General features: G+C 38.9%; 1 protein-coding gene across 4 annotated transcripts in view; it reads right to left on the minus strand.

The window, feature by feature from the left end:
• The window catches only part of khdrbs2 (KH domain containing, RNA binding, signal transduction associated 2), a 96,708-nt gene that overhangs the window by 72,762 nt on the left and 5,481 nt on the right, over positions 1-18,465 (minus strand). For all 4 annotated transcript variants that reach the window (XR_009784336.1, XR_009784338.1, XR_009784337.1 and 1 more), the window contains exon 2: positions 9,815-9,942. Coding sequence is in view for 1 of the 4 variants with exons in the window: in XM_061744586.1 (XP_061600570.1) it covers positions 9,815-9,942 (128 nt within the window). In the remaining 3 variants the exon portion in view is untranslated. The remainder of the gene's footprint in view (positions 1-9,814; positions 9,943-18,465) is intronic.

Consider the following 18,465-nt stretch of genomic DNA (forward strand, 5'->3'; position numbering starts at 1 on the left):
CCCTCTCTGGCTCATTCCATCCTCCAGGTGGGTGCTGTCTGATCTACACCTCATCTGTTCTTTGTCTGTTGGGGCCAGAGTGCCGGCTTCGGAGAGCATGGTGCAATTCTGGAGTTGTCTATGGGATGTTGAGTATTTAACACTGGCGTCTTTGCATTAGGAGCCGGTGGGGCACGGCCCCACCAGAGTGCGCTGCTGCGCAGGGGAAGATTATGTGTCATTAAACATAAGTTCATAATAAATTTGTCTCCTATGAAATGTCCGCAGTTTTCATTTGATGCAACTTAATTTCATCTGCTGACACTTTTTGTAGTGTAACTGTGTGTAAATAGTTTGCCCTGCCTGATCCAGCCCCTCCTCTGTTTCCGCTCGGTGGGGCACAGCGGAGATGGCACCTCTGCCTGTAATGTTGTTAACTGGTGAACTGCTGCGCGCGCGTGCGCATGTACAGCGCACACATTAGCTTCGACAGTGGGGCCGCGAGTTCAGGGCCCCAGAGCGCCTCTCATTGGCTGCTCTGAACTGAAGCAGACATGTTGAATCGGCGTCGGCCGGCGGTCAAACAGCTCACTTTGTGATTGGCTGTTCCCAGAATTTCCCAGAATGCTTTTCGCCGTCATTTGCGGACTGAATAAAAAAAAAACTATTTCTAGCGAGAAATAAATATTTTACTTTCATAATATTCACTCAGTGAATGTACATAAGCACTCGCTTGTCTTTTTCAAACCGCGCCAGAATAAAGGCTGATTTATGGTTCTGCGTTACACCAACGCAGAGCCTACGGCGTAGGTCGCGGCGACCCGCGCCGTACGCCGGCTACGTACTTTGATTGATAGGTGACGTTTCATTCTTTCAAAATGAATGAAGTTGACTATTTGGTGAGTGTGCGATTTAGCACTTTAGCAATTGAGATCAAGTTGGAAATAAAACGTTTGGGACCACATCGACCGGATGATTTAACCATTTGTCAAGCCGGAAAAGACAAAACGAGGACATTTAATAAGGAATGGTTCAAGAGGAAACTCTGGTTAACCGGGAGCTCGTCAAAAAAGGCGCTCTTCCTCTTCAAGAAGTGATCGTCAACGGTGAGTCTAACAGATTTTTATAGTGGAACTGACCATGTACTTATATTCTTTGAACTAGTGGACTTTGTGTAATGCGCAACTGGCGATACATGTGGGTGTGGGTGTCGGGGGGACACAACCTCACGTGGGCTCCCCGACGCTGATGGAGCTGTTTACCTGTCTGTGGTGCTGAAATGGCTGTTTGGCTGTGGTATACTCTGTGTGGTGGCTTTATTAATTGCTGTGTATTGCATGTGCGCCGTACACGCCATGCTCGTGCACGGTCGTGCTTGTGCATTGTGTTTTTATTGTTGTCACGTTGCTGTTTCGATCTTGAGTATTTGATATGAGCTCTTGAACACTGCCCATTTGGTAGTGTGGCAGATGAGAGTATTTAGTATTAAAACAAATGATTTCGTTTTTTTAGAAAATATAATTTAATTCCTTTTCAGAGTATTGTAAAATATACGTTTTTTTGTTATTTCTGCTAAGTTGCTCTGGTTATAACTGTGTAGAAAATACATTTAAAGGTATTGTGACATCATTTTTAAAATGCTTTTAACACTATTAAAAGTCTTGGCCAACATCCCTCAAATGTGTCTAAAAGGGTGTAACAAGAAAAACTTCACTCTAGTACTCCATTCCTGGCTTTTTATGATAGTGTTTTTTTGCGCCGTGAAAAACGCTTCCTTTTCCCCCTTTCCTGTCAATCATTGCTCCGCTCCTCCTCCAAACCTCCTCCAACCCAACTGCTACACACTTCTGCCGGCGTCTCCACACACATGCGCGCACACCGACCACAAACACCCACACACAGCCCAGACAGGGCGACTACAGCCCGGGGATGAAGTCCGTGCGCACACCGAACCGGACTTCTAACAGCGCCGTCGGAGAGTTAAGCCGGGAGCGACAGGCGAAGCATGCACGGAAAAGCAGCAGGGCGAACCACCGCAAACAATCATAAAAATAAAGGCATGCAAGCAGCAGTGTCCCCTACTCCCCTTATCTTAAGTCCAGTCAGTGGCCGCGGGTCTTCTTAGCTGTTTTCCTCCGGTGATTAGAACAAAAGAGGCTCTAACAGCTCCGTGTTAAGCCTGATTTATGGTTCCGCGTTAAATCGACGCAGAGCCTACGCCGTAGGGTTCAGCGTACGGTGCGCGTCGCCGCGTAACCCTACGCCGTAGGCTCTGCGTCGGTGTAACACGGAACCATAAATCAGCCTTTATGGTGCGCTGGAGAGGAGAGGAGGCAGGGAGCTGGGTGGAGGGGGCGGTGATTTAGCGGATCGTTACGTAACGATCCGCCACCAAACCAGATGCGCCGTTTTTGCACAGTTATGCGGAAAATCCCAGAAATCACACAATACACTGAATGTTAAAAGTTTGTTGTTTTTTGGGTGTAATTGATGTCAAGACACCCAACAAAACACAAAAAATCAAGAAAAATGTGTTTTTCATGTCACAATCCCTTTAAAGTGTAAGTGTTTGTGGTAATTGTGCGTCAATCCAGTGGTAATACCTCAGGGTTCCAGTAGGGGGAATAGCGCTCCTCTTCCTCACTGAATACAATCGAGTGAAGGCAAGAGCTGTGTGTCTGTCATTTATACATCTTCCCTCACTACTTTTCCCCTATTTAAGGGCACAACAGTAGCGCTATTGATATGATAATATATGTCGTTAGATTGGCACTGTTTGTGTGATGATGGCATTATTCAGCTGCAATTTTGTGGTCAAAGGGGCTGTGGTCCCTTCTCTCACTTGATACTGATTGCATAAGATTTTCCAGCATGGCCCCACCAAAATTTACGGACCAAAATCACCACTGGTATTTAATCCTTCAAAATACACTACCCATGAAAGGAATTGCATTAAACTTTGTGAACATTATACGATAAAGAGAAAAAAAAACAATTCTATCGCTTTATTTGATATTCATTCAGTCATTGGCCTTTATTTAACCAGGCAGGTCATTAAGAACACATTCTTATTTACAATGACGGCCTGGCAAGCAACAAGAACCACTTGGGGGAAAGGGAAGTGGGCTAGGGAGCAAAAAACAGTAAAATTGTAGCTCTACAAAGGTAGAAAACCATTAGGTAGCATTTTTTGACAAGGCAGCAGAAATTGGCAGAACACCGGTTCTCGATTCCCATCTCTAATCATAACAGAAGAAGTACAATTTGTAGGCTGTAAACCCATTTTCAGAATATATAAATAAAGGCTACAGAGATAAAATTCTCAACAAAAATATAAATCATCCGATTAAACATAATTAGGATATATGTCCATTGCGTATTGAACTGACTCACAATTATGGTAATGTTTATATTTCTTATTACTTTATTTTGTGTTACTGATATTATGTATTACTTATATTATGTATTTAATTTATTATCTATTATGATTTTATTAATTTAAAAACAGGCCAAAAACATTTATGTATTCTCACAAACCATATTATCATTTGCAGAAAAATACTGGACTCAAAGGATGTGACAATGTCACACATTAAAAATCTATCCCATGCCCCAAGGTTGTGAGATGCAAATCAAGCCGTCTCATTAAACAGCTGAGGATAAATTCTAGTGAAGTGACAATGAAGAAGACAAGTCTTATTATCATAATCATATTTTTTGTTGACTAAATAGTAATCATATTGTACAGGGTTGACATTAATGGTTGCTCACTCGCCCGGGGCGACTGAACTCCATGTTTGTGAGGATACAAAGTCTCATGCAGTTGTCCTTTTGGGCATCAATTTTTCCATTGAGAAAAGTGTGTTGTTGTTGTTGTTGTTATTGCTATCTGTCCACTAGCAATCTCTGATGTATTGCTCTACTAATCAAAGACTGCAGTCGTGACTTGTGAACCAAACCGAGCTGTCCTGTCGTTACGCTGCTGGATTAAGAATGAAGGGATACTTCCAGATTTGGTTCGAAGTTTTTCCTGTCCCCACATAAATTTGGCTTTGTTGTATTAAAAAAAGAAGAATTTTAACAAATTTGAATGAGTAAAAATCCCTATTAAATTTAAAATAGGCTCTTGTTTTTCATTTCTGACACATTTTGGCCGCTGGGCAAGAGAAAAATATGACATTATTTCAACAATGGCACATGGACTAAATTAGATGGTGAGTGAAGTGTTTTCTCTGTCAGTGGGCCGTTTGTTTGTGCAATGGTAATGATAGTCACTAGCGCAGAACCTCCAGGTCAGACCATCTCCAAAACAAAAAGCCCTGCAGGGTGCACCTGGTCAGCAGTGATGAGTACCTAGAAACAGTGGTTAAGAGGAATAAACCATGGGAAAGCGGTGGGGTGTTGAGGGATGTGCTGGAACAAGCCTGATTTCATGCTGCTAACATGTTGGTGCCAGATACCACATGGTGCACTTCGGGCCCCTGCAATCAGAGCTGTTTTGGCAACGTGCCATGTGGGACATTAGCTCGGGGATGTTAAAGTTTTGTCATGGTGCGGTTTATCAGTTTAAAAATGTCATGCATTGATTAAATCATCCATTAGCGCAAGAAAACAAAGGCTTCAACTAAATACAACATTTAAATAAACATCTAGACATTATTAGAACAGCACTGACAATCATCTAATTTTTAAATGTACATGAAATACTCAGTGATATGTATTTCATTTTTAAACTTACAACAACATTAATTCCTTTATTGTGTTTGCATAATTAATTATACTGCTGTCTAAAATAATTTGAATGCTTCATCGTCCTCTGTGGATATCTACTAAAAATAATAAAATTATGTTCAGATTTGGGTACCAAAACAAACAAACAAAGAAAAATTCAACCGGTATACATTTAACAATTCAGTTTAAAAGGGTGTGGATTTAGATCTAACATGAAAGAATAATTTGCAATCAAAAATGTGAGTTAACGCAACAACCAATTCCCTGTTCCTGAGTCCTGGAATACACCTGTGCACAAGACAGGAGGACAACTAGACATGAACAGTTTGGTGAAAAAAATATGTATTTTAGAGGTGAGGGTGATTTGTTTTCTCCTGTAAGCTGCTGCTGCACAGAGCTGCATGGATTTGTAGGACTAAGACTCAAATGTAGGAGACTTGGAGGCGGGTGTATCAACATAAGTCCCTTATTAAACCAGAAATGCAGTTAAAGCAGGATAGCCAAAAGATCAAAAACTCAACACAAAGGCAAGCAGGATGGAGAAGTGAAGCATCAAAAGGAGCACAACAGACTAGAATAATGACGGACCAGCAGGGAAGGAAGATACAGAGGAGGAAGAAGGAAGTCAACACCCATATAGTAACACTTTCACAATAAGAGCGCAAGAAAACCAAGGCAACAGATAAAGCAATGATCAAAGTGAACTAAATAAAGGACAGAGGTTTAATAGATGCAAAAAATAAGAAAATCAAGATTAATCAAGCAAAATGCGGCTGATGAACAAAACAAACAACCTGAAACCACAGCAGCAAAACAAAAAAAGGCAGAAAAGAGGTACTTTAAAGCAACAAAACAAAGAAAACTCAAGCCAACTGAAACCGCAGATCACGACAGCTTATTTCTGTATCTCCACTATATTCAAATAGGCTACATGTTCCTATTAACAAATATCCAGCGTTTGAAACTCAGAGTTTTAAACTCTCTGTCAACAGCAGCCCAGAGACCATAAATGAGCATTTGTTTCTTTCTTTGTTTTAAATTATTTATCCATTTATTTTGATCCACTGGGCCTTAAAGCGGAGATGGGAGCACTGAAGTGGCTTCTTGAGCAACACTAGTTTCCCATTTATTTCATTCAACAAGTGTCAAAACAATCTTCCTATCTTAACTGAATACATTTATCATGATGTCATTTATCTGAAATACTATCAGTCTGATAGTAGTGGGTTGTTTTGAAAATCATTAAAACATTTGTGCATCTGCCAGGAGTGTCATTGGGCTCTTAACTCAGGTGTCATATACACACTTTTCATTCCAACCCCCGTTTTACTACATAGAAATCACTACAATCATTTAAATAATGTATTCCTGTTATCTGCTGTATTGGCATTACTTTTGTGGCATCGTCTGCTGATGCTTTGATATTTTAATTTTAGCCTGGTGGTTGTTTATCCACCAGTCACTTACTTCGTGACATTGTTACAGTGTCTTAGCAATGAAATATTTATGAGCCTAGGGTTTGTGCGAAACTATCAATGCCCTTATGATACAGAAACAAACGACAGTACAACAGAAATAAAAAGGGCTGCTTTTCAGAAGACATGTAGACTTAGAAGTAAAGGTTCAATTAAAAAGATTAGCAAGTGCTTACATTGTTATTCATGAGGTCTGTGCTTTTCCTGCAACGACGTGGAAAAAATGCCCTCCGGAGAAAACTACCTGCAACGTGTCTCTGTCAATGTGCCATGCAGAGTAATTTCTTCAGTACTGAGCGTTTCATATTAATCTTCCACGAGTGACTTTGTAAAATCTGAAATCATGCGGTTGGCTTATTTGGAGTAACAATTTAATTATCATGGATTTAATTATTTTGCAGTGAGATGGCAGCTGTTAGCTTGAATGAGCACTGTTAGGTGGCTAAGAGAATAAACCTATCAATTCTCTTTTTTTTCCTCTATGTTTTGCCTCGCCACCAGTGACAGAAACTCACAGGAATAGATGTGAGAAAATAACAGCGACAAAAGTTCACCTGCGCTGTAAAATAGATTAGTTTCTGTTGGCGTTGCTCAGCAGAGCCAGGTCTTGTCAGAATAAAAAGTCAAACATATTGATTAGTGAAAAACAAGTTCTTGCTTGCAATTAAGTCCAGCATTAACGTTTATCTCCATTCTGTCCCACAAATGTATTCATTACAGAGACAACTAAAGCAACTGATCTCCATTCTCCTGTCCAACATGCAGGTATGAGCAGTGTTTGTTGCAGCTATGGTGCACTATTTTGGAAATGTTTATTGTGTCTGAAAATATCACATAGTATAGGCATAAGCATAGATATTTCCGTATCAAAGTGTGCCACTGTGTCCTGAATGTGTTCTAAACTTGCTCCACCTATTAATATTTTCTTTTTGATCTAGAATCTCTGCACGTATTTCATTTTTCTTTTTGATTTTCCTTATCATCTGTGTGGGTCCTGCACTTCAAAGACTTGCTTAATGTGGCTAACTATGATTAAATGAGTGCAGTGTTACCAAGATGTTTAAGACAATGACACTGCAGTCTTATGGGGTGCTGACTGTGCAATTAGGTCACATAAGCTGTTGTTGGACAGGAGCTCCGTCCCTCTGGACTGCAGCTTCGCTTGCTTTACAGAGATGAAACAACTCAGTTTATTGTATCGAAGCAACATTGTGAACCTCTGCTTTCTAAATATGGCTTCTTTTTTCTCTCCCTTGCTTATACAATGCATTTTTACATCGCTGTTAGGTGCCTCAGTGGCTTTTAGGTTTCTTGCTTCTGAGCTTCACTGCTTCTCACTTACCATCTAATCAGAGGCAAGCTCACACTTGGGACACTAAGTGAATGTAATTAACCATCAGCTGGAATAAGAATTAAAAAAAAAAGGAAAGATGTTTTCTATCTTTGAAAAATTCAGTGTACTTTTGATTTATAGTCTCCAACAGTGGAAATAGATTTTCCTTAGAGCTGGTATCTTTAATTGGAATCTCTTATTTTGAACTGATTGACAAAAAAATATATATGTAAATGAATGGCCATTTCTATCCCTGTAACACTAATACAGTCATGAAAATAAACAGAATATTTTATTTCCTTTTTAGATTATGCTCACTTGGAGTCTTGCACGCAAATATGTGCCGTAAAAGAAAGCAAAACTCTCCGTTCATAGTTTGCAGGGCTTTTTAAGAGGAAAATATGTAAGATTTGGACTGCAAGGGGCACAGCCAGAGACACAAATTCAATGTGAATCGTTTTTTCCCCAAGAAACTAATTAAATCGGCATTTTTGGAAGATTTAAAATCAATTTAATAGAGTGAAGAGTTCCTGAACAATGCTTAATCACTTACTCAACACTGACCTGAGGAAGAAACAGCTGATTGATTTCTATGGAGCACCCTGCAGGCTCCGAGGACTAAAGCAAAGCCTGTGTGCCAAGGCTTTGCACAGTGCAAGAAAGCAACTAGCAGGTGTTACTGTGTGTGCATTACTGTTGAGAAGAATGAGGCTGTAAATTAGTCTTCATCTGAAAACTACCACCATGATTGGCTGGTCATAAGTTGTGTCTAAAGCTACACATTGCCTTGTCGCTGTCACATCTATGTACTTAAAGTTGGCTGACAGTGTTGGTTAAAAAATGAAAAACAAGATAGAACCCTTATGTAACACCTGATCAGTCAGGGACGGTTTCCAAAAATAACTTTGTACCGACTGTGCAGGCTAAAATATATTATTTTGCAGCATTTATTGCATTCAAGTTGGGTCATTCAACAGCTTTTGCATGACTTTTCAATAAATAACATAAAATAATAAACCATTCCTGAATAAAAATTACAATATGAGGGTGTGACATGATTAAATGTACCTCATATGAAATACAATATCATCCTGACAATATTTTAGGGGGTTTTTACACTGCAGGTTAGAGACACTGTAGCTCACAAGATTGATCATTCTTTCAACGAGCCTATAAATGTCCATGAGGATTTTATAAAAAAACAAAAACACAATACAATCAGTGGACATTTAAATGCACAACTGTCGATATGAAAGTACCAGTGTAGTTGGTTTTCAGTAGCTCCCAGGGATGTGTCAGGTAATGTTTGTATTCTCCTGATTTGTCATTTATTATTTTGCAAATCTGTGCCAAATATGCTGCAAAACAATATGTGAACAATATTTTGGACTGGGATCTTTTGTGCTCCAAATAGCTGCTCTTAATATCTATTTGATTTGTTTGCACAAAAAAATAAAATAAAACAAAAACTGCAGCACACGAGACTTTTACACAAGTCCAAAACCATTTTTTTTTCATATTTTAATAATTCTTGTTTAATTTATTGCATTTTCAACTTAAAAACCCGCAAATATGTATACTAACTACACTGAACATTTATAATTAAATCTTGGCTTTATTCTGAGCAGTCATTTATTGAAATATAAGTATTGCAGTTCAAGAAATGTGTGAGAAAATGGCAAGAGTCAGAGAAAAATGGGCTTCAATATGAATATTATCGTATGTCTGCTTGGTGAACGAATGTGTACATGCAAAAGTCAAGCTTTTGTGGAGTCTCCTTTGACTGCAGTGAAGGTAAAGTGTTTATGTTTTCCTCAAACACCAGTGTTTATTGCTGAGCTGCCTGATGGAGCAGCCTCATTAGGCTACATTTCAGACTTTGTCGGTACTGACATTGCATAACTCCTAATAATGAGCACAGTGTCACGTTGTGATTTATGATCACTGTTCTTCACTGTACCTTTGGGTATTTTAGTCTGCTGAAAACTTTGGCTTTTGATGACTACATCAAAATAAACAGACACCGCCCCGGGTCTTTCTATAAGCCACTTTAAGGCTCAAAGGGATTTTCAATTCAAACAGTGTTTGTGAGCAGGTGCAGCCAAGCTGAATGCCCAGATTAAAAGGCTCCATCCACCAATTAACCACTAAAATCACTGAAGAAATATCACACAAACAAGGTCAGTGTGTTTTTAATGCGGTTGTGTTCCTCCTGCTTCTTTCCATTTAGTTTTATTGCTAAACTGACTTGAAAATGCCGTTGCCAAAAGACATAGACCGTTTCTGTGTTTCTTACCTTCGGATACTGTTGAATGGGAATGAGAACTCTTTCGGAGAGCTTGATGTTTTTATTGCTGATAATATCTAGGTATTTCTTCACGTCTCCATCTTTTCTCAATTCATCGGCTTCATGCTTCTCAATCTCTGGAGAAAAAGCAAAAACAAAAAGAAAATGAATACATTTGATTGGATATTGATTGAAAAAAAAAGGAGAAAATCTTCAACATCTTCAGTGTAATGTTAGGACAGGTTAGGTTGGGAGAAATTTACTCCAGTTATGCTTTGCATCACCCAGTGAAAATAATGCATGCAGCATTTTGTTGCTCGGCTGTATATGGAGTCATTTTTCATACTTAACAATGTTATATTACTCTGTTGCCTCTTGATATGTCCCTTTACATCAAGCAGTGTAATCCCAGGATTCAGTAATATCAGACTAAATAACAACAGAGGTACTCATATTCAGCTTGTTTTGCCCCACTTCACAACAAACATGAGCCCTCGTGGTTTTGCAGAAGTCTCTGATTCCTCTACAACACAGAACTTACAGAACTAAAACTGCCGTTTTGCTTCGAAGAATATTTTTACAGCATTTTAACTTGAACAATCACAACACAATCCTTTGTTACTCATCTTGCAGGGATCGTCCTTCGTTGCTTATTATTAATAGTTGGTAGTCTATTTGTGTAACTATTGATGGACTTGAAGGAAATTGAGAAAGAGTCACTAATTTAGACTGCTGCACTTCATCTTGCTGCGGTGTTAAATGTAGGTAGATGGGCAACATCACTGTGAAACTAAAATGCTTTTAACCACTCGTACTGTATGATTGAGTGAGTAGGCAGTTAAGGAACATGTTTGTCAATAAAGATTTGGGACTCAAAATGAAGCTTAATGATCCCAGACTGCCATTAGTCACGAAAAGTTTTTCAAAAAGTGTCAAACTGGAAGTATTTTAAGAACTACACTTGCTTGCTTTTGCTGATACCTATAAAATCAAAAGGAATAAGTTCAAACCGCTTGAAACAAGAAAGGAAACCTTTCAAGTTTTAATTCTCTGCCAAGGTCTTATGCCTTGATTAGCTTGTTAGGGCAGTGGCTTGTTCACAATCACCACCACGGAAATCTAGGTGACCTCGAAATCCCATGAATACTCCTGGAACCTTTTCCCAACAATCAGCAGCGAGCGACAGGCTCTTCCAAGCAGCAGCTGCCTAGAACTTAAAATCAAAATAATTGATGCCCACAAAGAAAGAGAATCCTGTAAAGAGATATCCAATGGCCGCCGGGGTGAGGGTTGGTTTCCTCAGTTCGTAATGTGATTGTGAAATTACAGTTAAGAGGAATGAAGAAGGTCAAGTTCAGTTCTGAAAGACAATTCAAGATCCTTACGATAAGCACATGAAGGATTTCTATAAAGACCAATCAAAACTCCTGCTCTCCAGGAAAATTCACCAAACCCTGGAATGGGAGCGTAAATCTATACAGGATAGATGTATTTTATGTGATTTAAATTGTTTACACTGACAGCGTTTCAAATAAATATTTGAAGAAAAAGATTATAACAAAACTTCATGGAAAGACCACGCTTCCCAGATGTACCGCTCTGTATTTAATCAATCATGCTTTTGGTTTGTGGAAGCAAGTGTTACAAGGTATGCATCATTGGCAGAGAGAAGGATGTATTGATGAAAATACCTGCAAATACCCATCTAAAGATGAAAGGATGATGACTACTAGAACAGGATAAATAAAAATCCTCAATGGCACCTCTCAAGAGGCCCAAACTTCGGGTTTTGCAATCGCCCTTGAAATCCCTCAAACAAAACATCTTTGAAAATCCCTGGATAGATCTCAAAAGCACCGTGCATGCAAACAGTCAAGGTATCGCATAGAAATACGGTCGATGCATTAGTGGGACTCGAGAGCTGAAAGCTACACAAATGTTCATAATCTATGATATCATATACTGAGGAGATAAAAACACAAGAACTGTATTTACACATCAACAGGGGCAAACACACACACACACACACTTTGATTGCTACACACGTTCATGACGGATAAAAAGATTATACTTTGAAGTGTTTCCATAGATTACCTCCATTATCTGAAAGAGTTAACTGTATCATATTCAGTTATACTTACTCCAGTCTACATATGTTAACTTAAAACAAAAAATAAAGAATAAAAATTCATATTAGAGCTCTCTGTTTCTATAATACACCCTCAAAGAGCCACTAGAATAGCTGTTGACAGGATTGTTCTTTAAGGATGAATGAAAGCGGCACTTATTTATAAAAAAAAAAAAAGAAGCCCCAAAATTGGATTTCATTTAAGTGACAAAGCTCTCAAGAGCAATTGTTTTATAATACTGAAGTAGAGACATAAAGTCAACACAGAGAAAACGCTTAAACGTATAAATGCTTGGAACAAAGGATTACTCCGGTCATTTTCATGCGCATTTCTTCATCCCATCAAATAAAACTCATTGGCGGCTCGTTGTAAAAGCCCAGCTCCAGGTTCCACTGCAGATTTGGTTCTTGAGATCCTGAAAGATGAACTCTGGGTTTCTGTCTGTGGGACTTTGTGCCGCATAACGTTTTCTTTGGAAAGTATTTCACTTCCAAATGAGCTCCATATTAGATCTAAGTGACTAGAGTAAACATGCTGTTTTTTTAGCAGCAAAGACAATTGTGCTTTAGAACAGCGATGAAGAAGATTCGCCTTTACTCGGCCCAGAAGCGTGCCTTGAACTCAGAAGTTGAATGTATGTGAGAGAAAAATAGGGAGAAAATGAGGAAAATGAGCTTACAATATCTAATCCAAAGAAACGTGCACACTACGATGGTCTTTCTCAAATATGTGATTAGAAGAAGCGGGATCTGAAAGATCAAAGAAACGACTTTGTGCTTTGAAGGTCACTGGTTTCAGTCCTCAAACTGGATGAAAAAAGAAATCTCGCTTGGGGAACTGAATGAGTAAAACGCGCTCACTACTCTGGTGTTCTAGATCCTCTCTGTTGCGCTGCCCGAGCTGCATCAGCGGCCAAGAGGGGGGAAAAAAATAAATAACACTAGTTTAACTGGGCAGCTACCAGATAAATGTGTGCAGCTTTACAAGTTGGAAGACAAGGTTTTGCTGAAAAGGAGAGAAATTGCTCTGTCAGCCTGCCAGGGCTTAAGGTTAAATACATCGGCTTTGGTCTGTACGCAGTGACACAGAGCATCAAAAAAGCCAGAGGAACATTTTCAAGTAGATTTATGAGGACACCGGAGAAATGGTAAATACAAGTGTAGGATATTTATGATTTTATTTAGACTTGATTTTATTTATTTCACTGCTAACATAGCTTTGTTTAATAATTTTTGGGCCCACTTCTTCGCCTCTCAACAGACCTGCAGTACCATCAGAAAACTCAAAACTGAACAATATACCAGTAATATAACATAAATAATACAAATAAAAAGCAAACATGTCATTGATATGCAAGAAATACACATGGGCTGCGTTCTTCTGATTCTGCGTCACAACTCGCCCTTGTTCGTGAACTCTGAAGAAGCTGTGGTAAAGTTTACTTCGTAGCAAAAAAAAAGAAAAAGAAAAAAGAACAAACAAAAGTCACCTTCAGTGTTTGAAATATTATCAGTTCAAAGTATCATGTGTGCTGCTCAACAACATAAAAAAAGAAAACGGGAGGTGCTTTATTTGAAGAGGGTGATATGTTTACTGCGCTGCTGTTTATCCTCCCATTGTGGCTTTATTGGATTCCAGTTGTTGTTTACTATAGAGTCCATGTGACTAAAGCATGCAGTTTTTCTGCTGCTGACTACCAGCCATTTATAAAATATGTGTCCTAGATGATTCTTTTGATATCAAATTGTCTCTTGTGTCTTCACTGGTGGAGGGGAGTGGGGGGTCGTTTCTCTGATAAGTCGGCAGAGAAACATAAATCCACAGAAAGCAGCCATACAGGGATAATATGAGACACCTTAATGAATCCAATCAGCATTAATTCCTTCCAACATAGGTCTAATTAATCTGCACTCTGCTGCACGGTCATGCCACACAGAGATTTGATGAGATAAAACAGACCACGCACATCATCGCAGCCGGTGGAGTAAACTCCGCTTTGTCCCAGAATCTGACATGTTGTTCGTGTAGACAAATAAATCCACACAGTAAGCATCCTCTTCCTCTGTTTTCATAAATCAGGTTCCCTTTTTTTTGTTGGAAAAAAATGCATGGATGAAAAACCTGCATAACCTGTAGACTGTTGGACAAGCAATTACTGAACACCATGCTTGATCTCCCTCACTTGTACAAAGTTTGTATGCGGATTTGGCTTTGCATTTGTTCAGGCAATAGCTCAGTAACAGCAATAAATCATGTTGGAAGCCTTCTGTATTGTTAGTGGATTTCCCAAAATATCAGAAAGTTTGTTTGCACAATGGTGAACCAATCAATGCTGAATAAAATCCCTACTACTTTTAGTCAGACACTTAAAAGAAATGGCTTTGCTGAGAGCTCACTTTAGCAGAAGCTTTAATTATTCACTAATTTATTCCAACTACTGAACAGTATATCTACAATAATGACTTCACACTGGGTGCAAAAATGAATCAGTGTAATTACTCTCCAATACGTGATTGCTTGTTCACATCAAACATTGAAAGATGTAACAATGGCGCTCTGTCTGACAGAGAAGACCTAGTGGGGGGGAATGAACTATGAGATGTGCAATTAGGTCTGGCCTTTTCCAGCCTGGAGGGATGAACTGAAATATATATAGGGTTGAAAGTAAGCACTTCTGTTTGGATAAAATGATATTTTGTTTTTAAAAGAGCTGCACTGAGCCAAATACAACAGATGACAGGCTGCAAAAGTATGAGATTCTTAGTGCAATTATGTCATCTTCAAAGGCTTCACTGAACGTGAGCTGCTGGAGAGTGAAGTGAAAGAGTAATTACTTTTCCCACAAATTAGAAAGTAAGAGCAAAGAGATGCACATTTTAATCACGGTGAGACTTCAGCGATCAGCATTTTTTATGATAGCTTGAGGGGTTGCTGAAAAACACTCATTTTATGACATCATCCTTTGGTCCTTTATTCTTACATTGTTATGTCTTTCCAAAATATACTGTGCTTGTTAAAGTGTTATTCATTTATACTTCAAAATGGCTCATACTTCCACTCTGTTTGATCAGGCATTCCCTTCTTTTTTTTAGGCAGGGAGTCAAATTTGTCTGTGTGTGACCCTGTGATGAACTGGCAACCCGACTGTGTAGCTCACCAGTAACAGCTGGGATGGGCTTGAGCCCTCCTTTAATACTGACCAGAATATTAAGCGAATGTACACATTTCTAACTTTTCTATAATATATCAGAGGAATATTCCAATTAAAAAAAACACACAAAACGGAGAATCAACTTAATTTGCATTCACTTTCTGCAGTTAAACGTTCACACCAAGCTGCTGGACGCCTGCATCCAAAAATGATTATTTCTCACAAAACAAGCGTGGAAAAGTTTGTAACAAAGGCATTAATTGTTTTTCTGATTAAGATGTTTATGGTTTATTGATTACTGTAAGTGATAATTGAGATGTAGAAAGTAACTAAGATTTTACTCATGATGTGATAATTAAGGACTCATTTTATTCACATAGTTCTTAACATATTTACTTACACATAATGTTATGTACATTTAAATAATGATGCTTCATATGAAAAAACATACTGATGTTCATTAAAAACGGAAAACCTGAAAAACCAAAACGCAAGAACTGTGATAAAATTGTGGCTCCAGTGAGGAAGGAAGGAAGGAAGGAAGGAAGGAAGGAAGGAAGGAAGGAAGGAAGGAAGGAAGGGAGAAAACAAGGAAAGAAGGAAGGAAGGAAGGACGGGAAGAAGGAAGGAAGGGAAAAAGGAAGGAAGGAAGGAACGGGGAGAAGGAAAGGAGAAAACAAGGAAGGAATGAAGGAAGGAAGGGAGGGAGAAAACAAGGAAAGAAGGAAGGAAGGGAGAAAAGAGGAAGGGAAGGAGAGAGCAGGAGGAAAGAAGGAAGGAAGGGAAAAAGGAAGGAAGGAAGGAAGGAAGGAAGGAAGGAAGGAAGGAAGGAAGGAAGGAAGGAAGGAATGGAGAAAACAAGGAAGGAAGGAAGGAAGGAAGGAATGGAGAAAACAAGGAAGGAAGGAAGGGAGAAAACAAGGAAAGAAGAAAGGAAGGGAAAAAGGAAGGAAGGAAGGAAGGAACGGGGAGAAGGAAAGGAGAAAACAAGGAAGGAAGGGAGGGAGAAAACAAGGAAAGAAGGAAGGAAGGGAGGGAGAAAACAAGGAAAGAAGGAAGGAAGGGAGAAAAGAGGAAGGGAAGGAGAGAGCAGGAGGAAAGAAGGAAGGAAGGGAAAAAAAGAAGGAAGGAAGGAAGGAAATGAGCCAGAAAGAAAGAAAGAAAGATATGAGCCAGAAAGAGAGAGAGATAGAAAGAAAGAAAGAAAGAAAGAAAGAAAGAAAGAAAGAAAGAAAGAAAGAAAGAAAGAAAGAAAGAAAGAAAGAAAGAAAGAAAGAAAGAAAGAAAGAAAGAAAGAAAGAAAGAAAGAAAGAAAGAAAGATAAATAAATTCCCATTGATGAGGTTTAGTAGTATTTAGTATTCTTTTACAGCAGTGTTTTGGGTGCTCCAAAGACACAATGTGGTGATAGATTTATACCGGTAGTTAAAAAGGTGGAGTTGAATTGGTATTTTTTTTTATCTTCATTTTTATCGTTATCGGGATAAATGCCAGAAATTATCGTGATACATTTTTTAGTCCATACCGCCCATCCCTAATTGAGATGTAGAAAGTAACTAAGATTTTACTCATGATGTGATAATTAAGGACTCATTTTATTCACATAGTTCTTAACATATTTACTTACACATAATGTTATGCACATTTAAATAATGATGCTTCATATGAAAAAACATACTGATGTTCATTAAAAACGGAAAACCTGAAAAACCAAAACACAAGAACTGTGATAAAATTGTGGCTCCAGTGGATCACAGCCTTTTCATATATGGCTCATTTAACCGCAGTTAACAATACAATAACAATCAAAAGACCCTACTGTGTTTGAAGTAGATCTATTATTTGATTTCTAAGAGCCTCTTATTCCTTTTTTAGGACTTGTATTTGTGTAAGCACTAAAAAGACAATGATATAATCTGTTATCTAGTATCTTTTGTCTGAGTGCTGCAGATTCGGCTCATCCTCTTGTTTCTGTTGCCTGGAATGGCTGTAACCTTGGAATTTAATCTTATTTGACCCACAGACTCATTATAAGAATGTCAGCCAAATGCTGAAAATGGGATTAAATGTCTCTCTTTCATTGAGATGTAATTGTTGCGTCCTTTTGCTAGTTCACACCTCTCTGAGCCATTTATCCCTTGCTAGGACCCGGGTGACTGCCGGATATTGAGCTGGTCATTGTGGACATGTGGTAAAAGTGAGCCCCAGTTTATAAACAATAGCGAGAGAGAGATGAGTGAACATCTATTTGTCGAGTTCTCGGGCAGGATGTCACTCTGGGGTGAAGCATCACCCAAATTAGTCCGATGAATCAACCACGCACAGTGTACGGTGCTGTGAAAAATGGACAACAAAGTGGAAATTTAGGCACTTAAGATGTTTACAGTCATATAATGTATGTAATACCATCAGGGAGGAATCAGATGGGTAACTTGATCATTCCTCCACAGGATACAGCATCATGAACGACTACATTCACCTCCCCGATGAACTAAAACAGCACTTACAGTGATTTACTCAAATTTAATGAGTTCTTTTTTTGTTCATGCACCACCTCAAAGGTATATAAACGGTGGATTGGGATGTAGTAAGTGCTGAAGATACCGACTGTCTGACTATAGACTGCTTGATTTCCAAATCTTGAGTGGTTTTAAAAACCCAGGAGACTGCAGAGTCTCAGCCGATTCTTCTCGTTATGAACCTCTGAACCTGCACACTAGGTGATTTGCCTATACAGTGAGAGCACACACTTGTGACAGTTTCACAGTGGTGATTCCACAGACAGATTTAACATAAAAACACTCTGTGGCATGTCTTGTATGAGACATAATAAGGACACACATTCACAAGCTGATCTTTTTCATATTCCATTTGGTGAGGAAGCTGTAAAATATACAACGTTCGGTTAGTGCTCCTGCAGTCTGCTTGCTCTCGTTCGCTATTTGAGGTATTCTGTTGCAGACAAGAGCAATAAATATCAAACATGTTTGATATTTTCAAGTTTTTGATTTGATTTGAGGTTCTGGCTAAACTGAGGAAAATCACTTTTGACACCCAACACTTGATATACAAATAATTGGACAAATAATCAGTTTAATGTGAAGACTGTCCAGTCAAATTCAGCTCAAGATCCTGTCAAAAATCATCTGATGTATAGCCTGTCTCACCTGACGTTGGTGGAAGAACGTTCCACCAAAATTTGGCTTTTTTCTTTTGCAATTCACGTAGTCTTTATTGATGCATAACAGCAAACGCATTACCATTCAAGCAGACACCTTTTGTGCAGGCAGCTTGTCTTTTTTCTTCTCTTTTTTTCGCTTTCCCACACCAGGTATCTCAGGTTGGGTTTGTATTTGTCTGCGTCTCTGTGTTTTTGAGGC

The sequence above is a fragment of the Cololabis saira genome, chromosome 17 (assembly GCF_033807715.1).
Source record: "Cololabis saira isolate AMF1-May2022 chromosome 17, fColSai1.1, whole genome shotgun sequence".
NCBI classification, from domain to species: domain Eukaryota; kingdom Metazoa; phylum Chordata; class Actinopteri; order Beloniformes; family Belonidae; genus Cololabis; species Cololabis saira.